This window comes from Mesoplodon mirus (assembly GCF_964341445.2).
Source record: "Mesoplodon mirus genome assembly, chromosome: 3".
In the NCBI taxonomy this organism is placed as follows: Eukaryota; Metazoa; Chordata; class Mammalia; order Artiodactyla; family Ziphiidae; genus Mesoplodon; species Mesoplodon mirus.
The window spans coordinates 69,362,861-69,382,791 of record NC_138978.1 but is presented as its reverse complement, the minus strand read 5'-3'; the positions used below and the strand labels follow the sequence as shown (position 1 = coordinate 69,382,791).

The 19,931-nt window shown below is 37.0% G+C and overlaps 1 protein-coding gene across 2 annotated transcripts in view; it reads right to left on the bottom strand.

Moving 5' to 3' along the window:
• The window catches only part of ACADM (acyl-CoA dehydrogenase medium chain), a 48,672-nt gene that overhangs the window by 7,859 nt on the left and 20,882 nt on the right, over positions 1 to 19,931 (bottom strand). For both annotated transcript variants that reach the window (XM_082616425.1, XM_082616426.1), the window contains exons 7-10: positions 17,608 to 17,738; positions 15,357 to 15,465; positions 11,330 to 11,470; positions 10,675 to 10,770 (exon numbers count right to left, since the gene is read on the bottom strand). In XM_082616425.1, coding sequence (XP_082472551.1) covers positions 10,675 to 10,770; positions 11,330 to 11,470; positions 15,357 to 15,465; positions 17,608 to 17,738 — 477 coding nt within the window. The remainder of the gene's footprint in view (positions 1 to 10,674; positions 10,771 to 11,329; positions 11,471 to 15,356; positions 15,466 to 17,607; positions 17,739 to 19,931) is intronic.

Sequence of the window (19,931 nt, the reverse complement as noted above, 5' to 3'; positions counted from 1 at the left end):
TTTTTTTAAATATTGTAATTGGAATATAATTGCTTCACAATGGTGTGTTAGTTTCTGCTTTATAACAAAGTGTGCCAGTTATACACATACATATGTCCCCACATCTCCTCCCTCTTGCATCTCACTCCCCCCCACCCCCTAGGTAGTCAAAAAGCAACAAGCTGATCTCCCTGTGCTATGCGGCTGCTTCCCACTAGCTATCAATTTTACATTTGGTAGTATATATTAGTGATGCCACTCTCTCACTTCCTCCCAGCTTACCCTTCCCCCATCCCGTGTCCTCAAGTCCATTCTCTACACCTGCGTCTTTATTCCTGTCCTGCCTCTAGGTTCTTCAGAACCATTATTTTTATATATTCCATATATATGTGTTAGCATACGGTATTTGTTTTTCTCTTTCTGATTTACTTCACTCTGCATGACAGACTCTAGGTCCATCCACCTCACTACGAATAACTCAAGTTCATTTCTTCTTAGGGATGAGTAATATTCCACTGTATATATGCGCCACATCTTCTTTATCCATTCATCTGTCGATGGACATTTAGGTTGCTTCCATGTCCTGCCTATTGTACATAAAGCTGCAATGAACATTGTGGTACATGACTCCTTTTGAATTATGGTTCTCTCAGTGTATATGCCCAGTAGTGGCATTGCTGGGTTGTATGGTAGTTCTATTTGTAGTTTTTTAAGGAATCTCCATACTGCTCTCCATAGTGGCTGTATCAATTTACATTCCCACCAACAGTGCAAGAGTGTCCCCTTTTCACCAAACCCTCTCCAGCATTTACTGTTTGTAGATTTTTTGATGAGGGCCATTCTGACTGGTGTGAGGTGACACCTCATTGTAGTTTTGATTTGCATTTCTCTAATGATTAGTGATGTTGAGCATCCTTTCAGGTGCTTGTTGGCAATCTGTATATTTTCTTTGGAGAAATGTCTATTTAGGTCTTCTGCCCATTTATGGATTGGGTTGTTTACTTTTTTGATATTGAGCTGAATGAGCTGCTTGTATATTTTGGTGATTGATCCTTTGTCAGTTGCATCGATTGCAAATATTTCCTCCCATTCTGAGGGTTGTCTTTTCATCTTTTTTATGGTTTCCTTTGCTGCGCAAACGCATTTAAGTTCCATTAGGTCCCATTTGCTTATTTTTCTTTTTATTTCCATTTCTCTAGGAGGTGGGTAAAAAAGGATCTTGCTGTGATTTATGTCATAGAGTGCTCTGCCTGTGTTTTCCTCTAAGGGTTTTATAGTGTCTGGATTTACATTTAGGTCTTTAATACATTTTGAGTTTATTGTTGTGTACGGTGTTAGGCAGTGTTCTAATTTCATTCTTTTACATGTAGCTGTACAGTTCACCCAGCACCATGTATTCAAATGGCTATCTTTTCTCCACTGTATATTCTTGCCTCCTTTATCAAAGATAATGTGACCATATGTGCGTGGGTTTATCTCTGGGCATTCTATCCTGTTCCACTGATCTATATTTCCATTTTTGTGCCAGTATCACAGTGTCTTGATTACTGTAGCTTTGTAGTATAGTCTGAAGTCAGGGAGCCTAATTCCTCCAGCTTCGTTTTTCTTTCTCGAGATTGCTTTGGCCATTCGGGGTCTTTTTTGTCTCCATACAAATTTTAAGATGTTTTGTTCTAGTTCTGTAAAAAATGCCACTGGTACTTTGTTAGGGATTGAACTGAATCTGTAGATTGCTTTGGGTAGTAGAGTCATTTTCACAATGTTGATTCTTCCAATCCAAGAACATGGTATATCTCTCCATATGTTTGTAATTTCTTTAATTTCTTTCATCAGTGTCTTATAATTTTCTGCATACAGGTCTTTTGTCTCCTTAGGTAGGTTTATTCCTGGGTATTTTATTCTTTTTGTTGCAATGGTAAATGGGAGTGTTTCCTTAATTTCTCTTTCAGATTTTGCATCATTAGTATATAGGAATACAAGAGATTTCGGTGCATTAATTTGTATCCTGCAACTTTACCAAATTCAATGATTAGCTCTAGTAGTTTTCTGGTAGCATCTTTACTATTCTCTATGTATAGTATCATGTCATCTGCAAACAGTGACAGCTTTACTTCTTCTTTTCCGATTTGGATTCCTTATATTTCCTTTTCTTCTCTGACTGGTGTGGATAAAACTTCCAACACTATATTGAATAATAGTGGTGAGAGTGAGCAACCTTGTCTTCTTCCTGATCTTAGTGGAAATTGTTTCAGTTTTTTACCATTGAGAACAATGTTGGCTGTGGGTTTGTCATATATGGCCTTTGTTATGTTGAGGTAATTTCCCTCTATGTCTACTTTCTGGAGGGTTTTTGTCATAAAAGAGTGTTGAATTTTATCGAAAGCTTTCTCTGCATCTATTGAGATGAGTATATGGTTTTTCTCCTTCAATTTGTTAATATGGTGTATCACATTGATTGATTTGCATATATTGAAGAATCCTTGCATTCCTGGGATAAACCCCACTTGATCATGGTGTATGATCCTTTTAGTTTCCTGTTGGATTCGGTTTGCTAGTATTTTGTTGAGGATTTTTGCATCTATGTTCATCAGTGATATTGGCCTGTAGTTTTCTTTCTTTGTGACATCTTTGTCTGGTTTTGGTATCAGGATGATGGTGGTCTCGTAGAATGGGTTTGGGAGTGTTCCTCCCTCTGCTACATTTTGGAAGAGTTTGAGAATGATAGGTGTTAGCTCTTCTCTAAATGTTTGACAGAATTCGCCTGTGAATCCATCTGGTCCTGGGCTTTGGTTGTTGGAAGGTTTTTAATCACTGTTTCAATTTTAGTGCTTGTGATTGGTCTGTTCATATTTTCTATTTCTTCCTGGTCAGGCTCAGAAGGTTGTGCTTTTCTAAGAATTTGTTCATTTCTTCCAGGTTGTCCATTTTATTGGCATATAGCTGTAGTAATCTCTCATGATCCTTTGTATTTCTGCAGTGTCAGTAGTTACTTCTCCTTTTTCATTTTTAATTCTATTGATTTGAGTCTTCCCTTTTTTTCTTGATGATTCTAGCTAATGGCTTATCAATTTTATCTTCTCCAAGAACCAGCTTTTAGTTTTACTGATCTTTGCTACTGTTTCCTTCATTTATTTTTCATTTATTTCTGATCTGATCTTTATGAGTTCTTTCCTTCTACAAACTTTGGGGTTTTTTTATTCTTCTTTCTCTAATTGCTTTAGGTGTAAGGTTAGGTTGTTTATTTGCGATGTTTCTTGTTTCTTGAGGTAGGAGTGTATTGCTATAAACTTCCCTCTTAGAACTGCTTTTGCTGCTTCCCATAGGTTTTGGATAGTCGTGTTTTATTGTCATTTGTCTCTAGGTATTTTTTGATTTCTTATTTGATTTCTTCACTTATCTCTTGGTTATTAAGTAGTGTATTGTTTAGCCTCCATGTATTTGTATTTTTTACAGATTTTTTCCCATGATTGATATCTAGCCTCATAGCGTTGTGGTAGGAAAAGATACCTGATATGATTTCAATTTTGTTAAATTTACCAAGGCTTGATTTGTGACTCAGGATATGATCTATCCTGGAGAATGTTCCATGAGCACGTGAGAAGAAAGTGTATTCTGTTGTTTTTGGATGGAATGTCTTATAAATATCAGTTAAGTCCATCTTGTTAAATGTATCATTTAAAGCTTGTGTTTCCTTATTTATTTTCATTTTGGATGATCTGTCCATTGGTTAAAGTGGCATGTTCAAGTCCCTTACTATTATTGTGTTACTGTCAATTTCCCCTTTTATGGCTGTTAGCATTTGCCTTATGTATTGAGATGCTTCTGTGTTGGGTACATAAATATTTTCAATTGTTATATCTTCTTCTTGGGTTGATTCCTTGATCATTATGTAGTGTCTTTCTTTGTCTCTTGTAATAGTCTTTATTTTAAAGTCTCTTTTGTCTGATATGAGAATTGCTACTCCAGCTTTCTTTTGATTTCCATTTGCATGGAATATCTTTTTTCCATCCCCTCACTTTCAGTCCATATGTATCTGTAGGTCTGAACTGGGTCTCTTTTAGACAGCATATATATGGGTCTTGTTTTTGTATCCATTCAGCCAGTCTGTGTCTTTTGGTTGGAGCATTTAATCCATTTACATTTAAGGTAATTATCGCTATGCATGTTCCTATTACCATTTTCTTAATTGTTTTGGGTTTGTTAGTGTAGGTCTTTTCCTTCTCTTGTGTCTCCTGCCTAGAGAAGTTCCTTTAGCATTTGTTGTAAAGCTTGTTTGGTGGTGCTGAATTCTCTTAGCTCTGCTTATCTATAAAGTTTTTAATTTCTCCATCAAATCTGAATGAGATCCTTTCTGGGTAGAGTAATCTTGGTTGTAGGTTTTTCCCTTTCATCACTTTAAATATGTCCTGCCACTCCTTTCTGGCTTGCAGAGTTTCTGCTGAAAGATCAGCTGTTAACCTTATGGGGATTCCCTTGTATTTTATTTGTTGCTTTTCCCTTGCTGCTTTTAATATTTTTTCTTTGTATTTGATTTTTGATAGTTTGATTAATATGTGTCTTGGTGTGTTTCTCCTTGGATTTTCCTGTATGGGACTCTCTATGTTTCCTGGACTTGATTATCTTTCCTTTCCCATATTCAGGAAGTTTTCAAGTATAATCTCTTCAAATATTTTCTCAGTCCCATTCTTTTTCTCTTCTTTTTCTGGGACCCCTATAATTCAAATGTTGGTGCATTTAATGTTGTCCCAGATGTCTCTAAGATGCTCCTCAATTCTTTTCATTCTTTTTTCTTTATTCTGCTCTGCAGTAGTTACTTCCACTATTTTATCTTCCAGGTCACTTATCCGTTCTTCTGCCTCAATTATTCTGCTCTTGATTCCTTCTAGAGAACTTTTAATTTCATTCATTGTGTTGTTCATCATTGTTTGTTTGCTCTTTAGTTCTTCTAAGTCCTTGTTAAACGTTTCTTGTATTTTCTCCATTCTATTTCCAAGATTTTGGATCATCTTTACTATTATTACGCTGAATTCTTTTTCAGGTAGACTGCCTATTTCCTCATTTGTTAGGTCTGGTGGGTTTTTACCTTGCTCCTTCATCTGCTGTGTGTTTCTCTGTCTTCTCATTTTGCTTAACTTACTGTGTTTGGGGTCTCCTTTTCGCAGGCTGCAGGTTTGTAGTTCCTGTTGTTTGTGGTGTCTCCCCCCAGTGGCTAAGTCTGGTTCAGTGGATTGTGTAGGCTTCCTTGTGGAGGAGACTGGTGCCTGTGTTCTGGAGGATGAGGCTGGATCTTGTCTTTCTGGTGGGCAGGACAGTGTCCAGTGTGTGTTTTGGGGTGTCTGTGACTTTATTATGATTTTAGGCAGCATCTCTGCTAATGGGGGGGGTTGTGCTCCTGTCTTGCTAGTTGTTTGGCATAGGGTGTCCAGCACTGCAGCTTGCTGGTTGTTGAGTGGAGCTGGGTCTTAGCGTTGAGATGGAGATCTCTGGGAGAGCTTTCACCATTTAACATTACGTGGAGCCGAGAGATCTCTGGTGGACCAATATCCTGAACTCGGCTCTCCCACCTCAGAGGCACAGGTCTGACACCCAGCCAGAGCACCAAGACCCTGTCAGCCACACGGCTCAGAATAAAAGGGAGAAAAAATGAAAGAAAGAAAGAAAAGAATAAAATAAAGTTATTAAAATAAAAAATTTAAAAATTATTTAAAATTAAAAAGTGAGGGCTTCCCTCGTGGCGCAGTGGTTGAGAGTCCGCCTGCCGATGCAGAGAATGCGGGTTTGTGCCCCGGTCCGGAAAGATCCCACATGCCGCGGAGCGGCTGGGCCCGTGAGCCATGGCCACTGAGCCTGCGCATCCAGAGCCTGTGCTCCGCAACGGGAGAGGCCACAACAGTGAGAGGCCCACGTACCACAAAAAAAAAAAAAAAAAAGAAAAAAAGAAACAAGAGAGCAACCAAACCAAAAAACAAATCCACTAATGATAACAGGTGCTAAAACCTATACTTTAAAAAAAAAAAAAACCAGACAGACAGAACCCTAGGACAAATGGTAAAAGCAAAGCTATACAGACAAAATCACACAAAGAAGCATACACATGCACACTCACAAAAAGAGAAAAAGTAAAAAAATATATAGCGTTGCTCCCAAAGTCTACCGCCTCAATTTTGGGATGATTCGTTGTCTATTCAGGTATTCCACAGATGCAGGGTACATCAAGTTGATTGTGGAGATTTAATCTGCTGCTCCAGAGGCTACTGGAAGAGATTTCCCTTTCTCTTCTTTGTTCACACAGCTCCTGGGGTTCAGCTTTGTATTTGGTCCCACCTCCGCATGTAGGTCACCTGAGTTCATCTGTTCTTCGCTCAGAAAGGAGGAGGTTAAAGTAGCAGCTGATTAGGGGGCTCTGGCTCACTCAGGCTGGGGGGGTGGGGTACAGAATGAGGGGCGAGCCTGCATCGACAGAGGCCAGCATGACATTGCAACAGCATGAGGCGTGCCATGTGTTCTCCTGGGGAAGTTGTCCCTGGATCACGGGACCCTGGCAGTGGCGGGCTGCAGAGGCTCCCAGGAGGGGAGGTGTGAATACTGACCTGTGCTTGCACACAGGCTTCTTGGTGGCTGCAGCAGCAGCCTTAACGTTTCATGCCCGTCTTGGTATCTGCGCTAATAGCCGCGGCTCACGCCCATCTCTGTAGCTCATTTAAGCAGTGCTGTGAATGAATCCCCTCTCCTCGTGCAACCCGCAACAATGGTCTCTTGCTTCTTAGGCAGGTCCAGACTTTTGCCTGGACTCCCTCCTGGCTAGCTGTGGTGCACTAGCCCCCTTCAGGCTGTGTTCATGCAGCCGACCCCAGTCCTCTCCCTGGGATCCGACCAAAGCCCGAGCCTCAGCTCCCAGTCCCCGCCTGCCCCGGCGGGTGAGCAGACAAGCCTCTCAGGCTCATGGGTGCTGGTCAGCACCGATGCTCTGTGCGGGAATCTCCCGGCTTTGTCCTCCGCACCCCTGTTACTGCGCTCTCCTCCATGGCTCCGAAGCTTCCCCCCGACCCCGCCACTCCCGTCTCCACCAGTGAAGAGGCTTCCTCGTGTATGGAAACCTTTCCTCCTTCACAGCTCCCTCCCAGAGGTGCAGGTCCCATCCCTATTCTTTTGTCTCCGTTTTTTCTTTTTTCTTTTGCCCCACCCAGGTATGTGGAGAGTGTCTTGCCTTTTGGAAAGTCTGAGGTCTTCTGCAAGCATTCAGGAGGTGTTCTGTAGGAGTTGTTCCACATGTAGATGTATTTCTGATGTACTTGTGGGGAGGAAGGCAATCTTCACGTCTCACTTCTCCACCATCTTGAAGGTCCTCCCTGGGTTCAAATCTTGATTTCATCATTTACTGATGTTCTTACATACAATAAATAAGACTACCAGTACTTACTCTATAGTATTTTGTGGATTAAATGAATTAATACATGTACAGCACTTAGGATAGTGCCTAGAACAAAGAAAGCAGCTATTTATTAATATTTTAATATAGTAGTAGTTCAATTACTACTATTTGTTGAGAAGTTCACACTGCAAAACATATCGTAAGTGCTAGAAGTATAAGTTTCCAAAACAGAAATTTACTACTTTTATGGATATTACATTCTAGTGAGGCAGTAAAGAAAGACAATAAACAAATATACATGGTATAATGTTGGGCAGTGCTAAGACAAAGAAAAAAAGTGGGAATACTATATAGAATGTTGGAGGTGTTATTTTACACAGGGTAATCAAGGGTACATTCTTTAGTGAAATGAATGAGCAAGTGGATATCTAGGGGGAAGAGTAAAGTTAAAAACAACAATAAAAGGTCACTGTGGCTGACAGATGACCACTTTAAGGACTCTGGATTTTAATCTGAGTGTGATGAGAAGATATGAATAAATTTTGAGCATAAAATGGTTAAGTAGGGCCTCCCTGGTGGCGCAGTGGTTGAGAGTCCGCCTGCCGATGCAGGGGATACGGGTTCGTGCCCCGGTCTGGGAGGATCCCATATGCCGCGGAGCGGCTGGGCCCGTGAGCCATGGCCGCTGAGCCTGCGCGTCCGGAGCCTGTGCTCCGCAACGGGAGAGGCCACAACAGTGAGAGGCCCGCGTACAGCAAAAAAAAAAAAAAAAATGGTTAAGTAACAAGGAGATATAAGTATATTTCTTTCTAAGTATATCTTATTTCAGTTTTAAGTCCCAAATAACATTTCCCCTCATCCATTTTCCCCTCAAGAAAAGTTACTGTTAACTAGCAATAATAATCAATACAAACGGAAGTTATTCTCAACAGATTTTTTCATATCATCCCAAACCACTCCAACTTCACCTGGATGGAGGGTTTTGACTAGACAAAGGAGTAGGCAGTTATTGCCATTAAGAGATTCTACCATCCCGTAATTTGTTATCAATGTTTCTAGTTCTACTCATTGGTTAAAAAAAGTACCATTCTCTGTTTTTGGCAGCTTTCTTTAGCCACATCAAGTTAAGCACTGTGAGGATAAATAGTGACACAGTGTTCTCTTAAAGAAAGAAGTGATAATAACAACAATAATAAACATGGTAGTGAATAGGAGAGCTGTGATTAGAGTACTACACTCCATAGTGTCTCTTGAAACAGAACCAAAAAAAATCTATTCTTTCTTTGTGGAAATAACAGACCAAAGCTATATATAAATCAGCCCTTTAGTGTTACTTTTGTTTAGCCTAGAGAAGTTGTAAGCTAAAACAAAGACTTTTCTACACTTAACAGTAAGAGCCATGAGGAAAAAATATCAACTTCAGAGTCTGTAAGAAGTGGAACATAAAAGATTCCATATTGAGTTGAAAATAGCCAGATGAGTTATCATCAGATACTTGGTGGGGAGGACCTGGAAAGTATGTTATCTGTTTACAATTAAACTAAACCAATATTTAGTAATAAATATACATTCCACTAATCTGTATACATATAGTTCTGGCAACATAAATGAGCTAATGCAGAGTCTCTTTTTGTTGACAAACACAAAGAAATACTTGATTTAAAAACAGCTCTTAGAATGCTGAAACCTCTGGACTACCTGATAAAAGTACAAAAACCAATTCCTCTGGATGTTTCCACAATGCACTGAAGGGAAATAATACCTGCTGCAGATAAACTTACAAGCAAAAATTAAGAGAGGAAATAACTTGTCATGACAGAGAGAACACATGCAACAGGCCAAAAAAATAATCACCCTAATAACTTGAGATAACAGAAAAAAAATCAGAAAGTGACTGTAACTTAAGTATTTTATAATTAAGGAGATAAAAGGAGAATGAGAAGCTATGTTAAAAAACCAGGCTACCATAAAAGAAAGGGTGGAGATGAAAAAGAACCAAATATAAATTCTAGAAATGAAAAAAGTCATTAAATGGATTAAGTAGCAGATTAGACACAGGGTAAGAAAAACTGAAAAGCAAATCTGAGAAAATTATCTAGAATACAGCAAAGATAAATTACAAAATTGAGGTTAAGAGATACAGAGCAGTACTAATCCAAGTTTGATCTGTGGATCACCACCAGTCCACAAATTGTTACTGGACTAGTTCATGATATAGAAAGTGAGAGTAAACATTTGCAACAATTTGATATTATTGTGACATTCTTATATTTTACAAGAATAATGGTTCACAATTGATTGGAAATTAAAAACAATCTTTCACCACAGATAGTTTGAGAACCACTGACACACAGAGGTAGAAACAGGGAGTGTTCACTGTACAACCTATAGTTAACAGGAGTTATAGGAGAGAATATAGACAATGGGGGAACATCAACATTTGAAAACATAAGATTAAAAATTTCCTGGGAATTCCCTGACGGTCCAGTGGTTAGGACTCTGAGCTTTCACTGCCCAAAGGGCCCAAGTTCAATCCCTGGTTGGGGAACTAAGATCCTGTAGGCCGTGTGGTGCAGCCAAAAAAAAAAATAATAGAAAAATAATAAATAGTACTAAAATTACTTGATACTCAAGAAGACATGAGAAGTAACATGAATTAAGAGCATGAAATGGAATCCTGGACCTATGACTTCTAAATTGTGTATCCTTGGACAAATTATTTATTCTCTCTGAGTTGCAGTCTCCTGATCTTTAATGGAAATTATAGTACTACCAAACCAAGAGTGTAATGGAGGAAATACATAATATATTTTAAATGTGTAGCACAGTGTCAGGTACACCAAAGGCACTCAAATATTAGCTGTTCTTTTTCTTCTTAATTAACAGAATCCCCAAAGTGGACAATAGTTAGTAGCAGAGTCTAAAGAAAATCTATTCTTAAAACCCACCCTGGGGACTTCCCTGGTGGCACAGTGGTTAATACTCCATGCTCCCAATACAGGGGGCCTGGGTTGAATCCCTGGTCTGGGAACTAGATCCCACATGCATGCCACAACTAAGAGTTCGTATGCCACAACTAAGGAGCCCACCTGCCGCGACTAAGGAGCCCGCCTGCCAGAATGAAGACCCTGCACAGCCAAATAAATAAATATTTAAAATAAATAAACAAATAAATAAATTAAAACTCACCCTGACAGTTCACATTATCTTCTTACTACCAAAGCACAAATAAATTATTTTGTACTTAAAAGATAATTTTCAAATATTTACATGAAAATGAATGTCTTTACATTTGAACAAAGCAAGTACAGTATTAAAATTACCTCTACAAGCAGCTTTCCAAAAGTTTTCCTCTCCAGGGCATACTTGGTAGCTTCATCCAAAGCTCTTTGTGCTAGTCCCACAGCACCAGCTGCTACCTAGTATTTTAACATTTTACAAAGCAAAAGTTCATGTTGTCTTTAAAACATGTATAATGGCTATTTGCCTAAAATCTAAGTTAAGGATTACACAAAGAGAAGCTGACCTATACCTTAAGGCAATAAAGGGTGGGGGAGATAACAAGCATCTAAATTTATATTATTTATGAATTAAAGGTTAATGGAAGGCATTTGTAAGGCACAGGATCATAGCCTAGAGACAAGTCATTCTTTCTGTTTAACAAGGGAAAGCTTCTCGGGGGAAATACTCCTAATGAGTGAGGGAAGAGGAACGAGTACACATCAGCAGGAATGATTAAGTGTGAAATGCTTCTTTGTAAATCGAACAGCTATAGTAATTCTGTATTTACTAAAATAACTTCTGTAACAGCAAGAGTGTTGAAGAATTCTAAAACAAACAAAAAACAATATCCCTCCATCCTTATAAAAGAAGCAGATATTAAAAAAGAAATACAGACCAAGAATACAGTGTTAAAATAAAACTACTCAATGTAATAAATGAAAAATCCTATAAAGGTTATTAAGTCATATTACTTACTAGAGGTCTGGTTTTATCAAAAGCTCCCATTGCAATTTTGAAACCAGCTCCCTCACCAATTAAAACATTTTCCTTAGGTACTCTCACATCTTCAAAGACAATTCCTCTTGTATCTGAACATCGCTGGCCCATATTTAATTCCTAATAAGGAAAACAAGATATATTAAGGAACATTTTTTGAGCTAGCATGTATTCTTGCTTTAACCACTGTTTTATGACTTTTCTGCAATTATCTGAAACAGAGGTGGACAAACTATGGCCTGCAATGCCTGTTTTGTAAAGATAGCTTTATTGGACTACAGTTGTTACTGAGTCCAAGCTCACTCTGCTCACCGCACGACAGGCCAGTGAATCAGAGACAAGATGTTGGTGGGAATGTAAATTGGTGCAGCCACTATAGAAAACAGTATGGAGGTTCCTCAAAAAACAAAAAATAGAGTTACCATATGATCCAGCAATTCCACTCCTGGGTATATACCCAGACAAAACTATAATTCGAAAAGATACATGCACCCCTATGTTAATAGCAGCACTATGCACAATAGCCAAGACATGGAAACAACCTAAATGTCCATTGACAGATGAACGGATAAAGATGTGTGTGTGTGTGTGTGTGTGTGTATTATATATATATATATATGTATTTTATATATATATATATAAAACACACACACACAATGGAATATTACTCAGCCATAAAAAGAATGAAATAATGCCATTTTCAGTAACATGGATGGACCTAGAGATTATCATACTAAGTGAAGTAAGTCAGAAACAGAAAGGCAAATACAATATGATATCACTTATATGTGGAATCTAAAATATATGACAAATGAACATATCTATGAAACAGAAACAGATTCACAGACATAGAGAACAAACCTGTGGTTGCCAAGGAGGGGGTGGAGGTGGGGGAGGGAAGGATTGGGAGTTTGGGATTAGCAGATACAAACTCATATATATGCATATATATATATATATATATATATATATATATATATATATATGTATATATATGATGGATAAACAACAAGGTCCTACTGTATAGCACAGGGAACTATATTCAATATCCTGTGATAAAACATAATGGAAAAGAATATGAAAAAAGAATATATATATGTATAACTGAATCACCTTTCTGTACAGCAGAAATTAACACATTATAAATCAACTACACTTCAATAAAATATTTATATGAAAAAAGAAATTGCCAAGGTAGCTATATCCCCTCAACATTTCATTTAAAAAAATTTTCAAACCAACAGAAGAACTCCAAGAGTAGTAAAATGAATACCTCATCTTTACCTAGAGTTGCCAGTTTTGGCACATTTCCTTTATTTCTGTGTTTTGTGGGTGTGTATAACTATTAGCATTATTTGCTGAATTATTTGAGAGGAAGTTGCAGATATCATGACCCATCTTAACAATTTAATCTCATTTTTAATAAGCAGCATGAAAAGCAGGGGCAATGGGAACATAGAGCTGTAAACAAATTATTTAATTTACTTGATTTAATACTAATAATCTGCTTCCAGGCTTGAAAAATAGTGACACTAACATATAGTTTGACAGAAAAAACCCAACATCTCTTTGTCTTTATAAGCTGATAAACTCTAGTACCTTTAGACCCTCACTCAGACATAATGAGAAAACACTGTTTACGAAAACAGTTTTACTCTATCCTGTTTCCCAGACTCATCCCAAACACCAGAACATTTAAAACCAAAATGCTTCCTGGACTTATCTCAAGCCATATAATTTCTAAAACACAAAACATTTTGAAAAACATCAGATTTCACAAATTTGTAAAATTCTGATAATTTCAAAAAAGACTTAAGGAGATTTAAATATATACAATATAACTATCTATCTCTCTCACTAGAAAATTAGATCCTCAAGGGCAGGATCTAATTTTTTCTGTTTTGATCCATACAGTATCCTCAATACCTTGAATAATGCCTAGCATACAGTATGAACTCAATAATAAATATTTATTGAATTAGAGATTTTTTTTTAAAGTTAGAATATGGGAAAAAGGAAAGTGAGACAAGACATAGCAAGATAAAATCAGAAGTCGGTTTACTAGGTAATAAAATATAATCTGTCAGGACCTTTACGTTTTCTAGAGACAGCCATCAATATGGCCCTGAGTTTTCTAGCAACCATCCCTAAAAAGGAAAAATGAATAAAACATAAATAAAAACAAACCAATTGCTTGGAAGAAGCACAACCATTCTTAGTACTTCTATTTTGTTATATATAATAATCTCATTATAGTTTTATTTGTGAAGTGCAGTCTACCTTTAATATCTATCTTAAAAGAAAGTATAGAATAATACAGTGTAGGAAACTGCACTAGGCAAGTTTCTAGGACACGTTAGCACTGATCTCAACCCTGCCTCTTAAGTATGTAACCTTGAGTAAATCATTTCACTTGGATTTCAGTTTCAGTGTTCAGCAAACAGACCATAAAAAATGTGTAGGGTATCTTCCACTTTTAACATTCTATTGCCTAAAAGGGAAAGTACCCCTCTTACATACATTAGCAACATGCTTCCATTTTGAAGAGGCTTTGGTACAAAAGAGAGATTCTCATGGCTTTTAATAAAACATACAAATACATATGATTGGTTTAGAAGTTTGCATAACTTAGTCAACTCAAAGTAGCCTTTCCAGTTCAGGTTATGCCACCCTTAGTCTAATATCTGACAAGATAATCTGAAGCTTTACCCATTTGGAAGAAAATTCATGTAACTCTTAATTAACTTCCATAATCCTTAGATATAGACATCATTTAGTCATTAATAGGTTTTAATAGGTTTTCTTTTTTACAAATTCACTTTAAAAAAAAAGAGTTTTACATTTGTAAAACTGCATCTCCTCTGCCTTTTCTCAGAGTTATAATCTTAAATCATGCTTCCTTAGCTCTCACTAGGACTACTTTAATGACTTCATTTCTTTCCTTCTTTGATTTACTAAATTTTAAACTCTTTTCTCTTTAATCTACTTTAAATGCTACTGCTAAATTATATCCAAGCATTCAGATTACTGTGCTTTTGTTTCTTTTTTTTTAATATATTATTTTTATTTTTGGCTGTGTTGGGTCTTCATTGCTGCACGCAGACTTTCTCTAGTTGTAGCAAGCAGGGGCTACTCTTCGTTGCAGTGCATAGGCTTCTCATTGCAGTGGCTTCTCTTGTTGCACAGCATGGGCTCTAGGCGCACCGGCTTCAGTAGGTGCAGCACATGGGTTCAGTAGTTGTGGCACGTGGGCCCTAGAGCATGTGGGCTCAGTAGCTCAGCACGTGGGCTCTAGAGAGCAGGCTCAGTAGTTGTGGTACACGGGCTTAGTTGCTCCATGGCACATGGTATCTTCCCGGACCAGAGATCGAACCTGTGTCTCCTGCATTGGCAGGCAGATTCTTAAGCACTGCACCACCAGGGAAGTTCCCCATATTACTATCCTTTTCAAATATGTTAAATTACCTTTTCTTGTTCAAATAAAATTTTTCTTGCCTTCCCACATTCAAGGCTCTTTGCCATTTCTACACTTTCTCAGGAACAGATTTTTCTCTTAGTGTTGTATGAACTTGGGTAATCAACTTATGTCACATTGTTTTAATCCGTAAAATGGGCATAATGCCACTTATCCTACATGAAATGTTGCTGTGAGCAAAGAAAAAGAATGGGGAAGTGTTTTGAAATATCTAAAACTCTATTACTGGGCAGGCCATAAAAATGATAGTTTGATTTCTGCTTCATTATCCCTCACAGCTGTTACTGGCATTCTCCATAGACTGGCACCAAGAATGGCTACTCTTTCAAATAATTACTTGACATGACTATTCTCAACTTAAAAATCTTTAGCAAGGACTATTTCACCCAATAATATCCAAAGCAGATTTATTTTTATTGCAACTTAATACAACCAAAATGTTTTCAATAAAGGAAACTGAAATTAGTAATTTTGAAATTTATAGTTAAAATAATATTGGAGACCTTAATCACTGATAAATACACACTTTACCTTTCTTCCAATCTGTACTCCTGGGGTGTCTGCTTCCACAATAAATCCAGTAAAGGCTTTACTAGCAGGAGCCTTAGGATCCAGATCAGAACGAGCCAATAAAAAATACCTAATACACATATACATACATGATGATAGATAATGGTATCAGCAGATAACATATGGTGACTCCCATCTCAGTTAATCCTCCCAACAATCCCAATTATTATTACCCCCATTTTATAGATGAAGAAATGAAGAATCAGAGAGGTTTAAAAGCTCACCCAGGTCACATACTTACAACATGGCAGAGCTAGTATTTCACCCCACATTTACTTCTTAACTAATATGATATCTAGCTTTTTTTTTGTAGTTTGATTGACAAGTAAAAATTCCTTGTATCAAGATGACATAAAATAAGTATGTGTGTGTTGGAACTGTCACTTTTTCTTTCCCAAAACTAGTTTAAGTATTTAAGGGACAAGTTATCTAGAAAAGGAGGGTAAATAGGGCTGCCTGTGAAAAGAAATGAGACAGTGACCCCTATGTTCTGACTACTGTCCTCTTCATGCAGCAAAATCAGAGTTTGTGTTACAGCTGAATTATTATGAATATCTCCTGGGTTTTCTCTCCAGAAGAATTCTTCCCAGGAAGATTTAAAAATAAAACATGAGGAAAAAATGCAAAACATCCAAATATCCAGGTAACCCATGTTCTAAATAGCCTGGTATAGGAGAATTTTTTTTTAAATTTCTTAAACAACTAATTTATTTTCTATGCTTAAAACTAATAAACTATCATCTACTCTACAGTTTTACTTAATAGTTTTAAAAATAGTAAAAATTGTTTTCTAGTTTCATATGTTACCTAATTTGTCTTACTACATGATGCGCTGTACTTAATCAATTCTTAAAATTGTGAAAGCTTCTACTTGCATTGTTGGATTTCCCTCAACTTGTTACATTTTAATCGTTTCTTCACTTTTTTATTACTTGCTGATATTATGATAACTTAATTAAAGATAATGATATAGCATCCCATATTACTGGACACTTATAAAGTGACTGACATATTTAAAATAAACAGTAAACTCACTCTCAGGAGTAATGCTTTTCTTGCCAAAAAATAGCACCGAAGAGCACACATATATAGTGAATGAGAATTTTTGCAGACAAGGAAAGATAACCCATTTTTAGTTCATTATACCAATCACCAGAAGGTCCTTCTTCTATAAGTTTCTATTTATATACTTGTAGTGATGAGTAAATACATTTTTCCCATGACCACTTAACACACACTAGATAGAACTGTTGTTGAAATTCTTGCCTTTATGTTGAGCTATACTCTACATTTTTCTCACTTTCACACATTTATTCTAAACTGACTTTCTGAAGCAAACATACAAGCCTACTCTTCCATGTACGAGACATTATTTAAAATTTTTAAAAATTCTTCCTACACAACCAAATCTAATTCCTTTACTCTTCATAGGACATGTTTTCTGTGCTCACCCTAATGAAGGACATTTACTTGCTTCTGAATTTATTTCATTTTGTCAATGCATGTCTTAAAAGTGTTGCCCAGAACTGTTACCATTTTTTTTCCTGCTTGTTTGATGCTATACTTCTATTACTTCAGCAAAAAATTACATTCACTTCTTAAAGGCAGATACATCACACTGTTGATTCCTATAGAACTTTCTTCATCTTTTTTCCACAAATAATGCTATCAAATATGTTTTCCTTCAACATTTTATATTAATACAAGGGATTTTATGACCCTTTGTTGAACTTCATGTCGTTATTTTTGGACCTATATATTTGGACCTTTTAGATTTTATTAAAGTAAAAGTCTGTCCTCTCTAAACTTATTGCTCAGAAGCAGAGAAATGTGCTATACAAATGGCTTTCCTTTTTCCTCAGAGTCTTGGGGGAATGGTTCCAAGGAGGTCCCGGTAGGGGCTAGGGAGAGTGAGGATAGTAAGCCAAGTAGAGGGAACTATAGCTTTCCTAATCAGATTCAACCAGAGCAGGTATTTTTGTTTTATTTTATTTTACAAATTAAACTTCTGATACAATTTGAAGAAATAGTGCAGGACTTAAGAATAGTTTGTGAAAATCACTGAACTATTTATAATCCTTTATGGACCCTCCAGTTCCATGAATAAAACTTGTCTTAATTGTGGTGGTTTAATAATAAAGGAAGGAAAGAGGGGCAGATTCTGAATATAAAGCATTTAAGAATCAATATAGAGAGGTTTTAAACAATATACCAATTAGCTTTTCCTCCATTGGTTATCCACATCTTCTGACCATTAATAATATACTCATCTCCTTTTTTTTCTGCTTTGGTCTTTATAGCAGCTACATCAGAGCCTGCTCCAGGTTCTGTTACACAGTAGGCCTTGAATATATGGAAACAAGAGAAAATAATTATATGTTAACTATTAAATTATGAACATTTAGAACCAGGGGGGTATTTTTTTAAGTCAGTATTTTAAATACTTTAAAATACTTAACAATAAAATGTTCTTACAGAATCAAACTGCTCAAACGTAAAAACATTTAATATGTAATTTAAAACTAGATGTAGGATACCAATAAACCGTATCAAAAATTACAATGTTAGGTATCTTCAACCAAGTTAAATAAATTTCACAGGAACTCATTCATCCAAACATTTATTGAGTAGTATCTACCATTTACCAGGTTATGAAGGAGGAGATGGAAAAGCCAGAGATGAAAGACATCCTGTCTTCAAGATTTTTACAATGTAGCGTGGAGATGAATATTATATTGTAATTATATATCTAAGTATTAAAGTCACACACAATGGGCTTAAGAAACTATCTTAGCTTTAGAGTGTCAGAAAGCTTCCCAGAGGTGATGCTTAAATTAAGTCTCAAAAAGGAAAAGGAATTCTTAGGGGGTAAGGAAAAGGGGGAATGTGTATTCCAGGAAATAATACATATGCAATGATACCGAGATAAGAAGCAGGGTTACCCAGTGTTTGTGATATAAAAGTACCAGATTCTATAACATCTATACTCTGTGCATGTAAGGGAATGGTAGAAATTAGTCTGGAAAGAAAAGAAGGGAACAGATGACAAAGAACACTTTATACTACACTAAGAAGTTAAAATTTTATCTGGTGGAAAAAAGGGAGCCTCTTAAGGCTCTTCAACAGATGTGTGACAAGATGTAAGCAGAATGGATAAAGGGAGTGGTGGAAGGCAAGCAACGGGTAGCTAAAGTTCATTCAAGTTTACTGAGTGACAGGTACTGGGAATACAAGGCCTAAAGACACAAGTTCCTTACCCTTAAGGTACTTATAGTCCAAAGAGAGAAACCTTAACAGTTAATTTTAATTCAAAGTAGTAAGGGTACATAGGAACATTAGAAATGACTACTTAGACCTGTAGGGGGTGGGAGGTGGAGTGGTAAGGAAGATGAAAAGAAGAATAAGTAATACTCGTTGAAGGAGATAGGTCTTGAATGACAAATAAGTGAGGCAAGCTGATCTAGGCATGGAAGAATGAAACAGCAGTTGTACAAGGCAAACTACTAGCAGTTCAGTACTGGAATGTAAAGTATGAAGCTGAAAGCCATGAAAACAGGCTAAAAAGGCAGGCAGGGACCTGGTCCTGGAGGCTGAGGTGTATGCCATGCTAAGGAGAGCAGACTTTTATGCATTCAACAAAAGTTTATCAAACATTTGCTATTGTGCCACAGAACCTGGGCTTCAGGGAAATCCAGAGCAGCCTAGTGTGCAAAAGTGAGGAATATACATGCATTTTTCTGAGGATGTCAGATTCTAAAACGGGTTCACAAACTAAAAAAAATATATTAGATACCACTGCTATTGATGAAATGGAAACACAATGTTTTTGTAAATGCAGGAAAGTGACAGATTTACATTTTAGATAGTTTATTATTACAGAAGTATAAAGGACAGATTTAAGGGGAGATAATAATAATAACTTTTTACTATCTTCCAGGTGCTGTTCTAAGTACTTGACTTATTTAAACCTCACAATAATCCTTATGACACAGGTACTAGGTATCTACATTTTATAAATAAGGAAACTGAGACAGTGAAGTTAAGTAATTTTCCCAAGTTCACAGATCTAGTAAGTGGCATAAATACCTACATAAGACTGGAGTTAGGGACACAAATCATGCAAGAAAGAAAGCTTAAACTAAGAAGCAAGATAAGGCAAGAAGATAAGATGAAGTTTAGAATTGTGGTGTGAAATCCACAGGACACAATGACTGAATAGGATGTTGGGGAGCTAAAGAGGATGTTATGATGACTCAATTTTTTAGTTTAGGAAGCTTCCAATTAGGGATAATCTCGAAGAGAAGCAGTACTATAGAGTGGGAAGAAAATAATTTGGTTTGGGACACATTTCGCTTAAGATATTTGAGTCTAGGTCTTCCCTGGTGGCTCAGTGATTGAGAATCTGCCTGCCAATGCAGGGGACGCGGGTTCGAGCCCTGGTCTGGGAAGATCCCACATGCCGCGGAGCAACTAGGCCTGTGAGCCACACTACTGAGCCTGCGCGTCTAGAGCTTGTGCTCCGCAACAAGAGAGGCC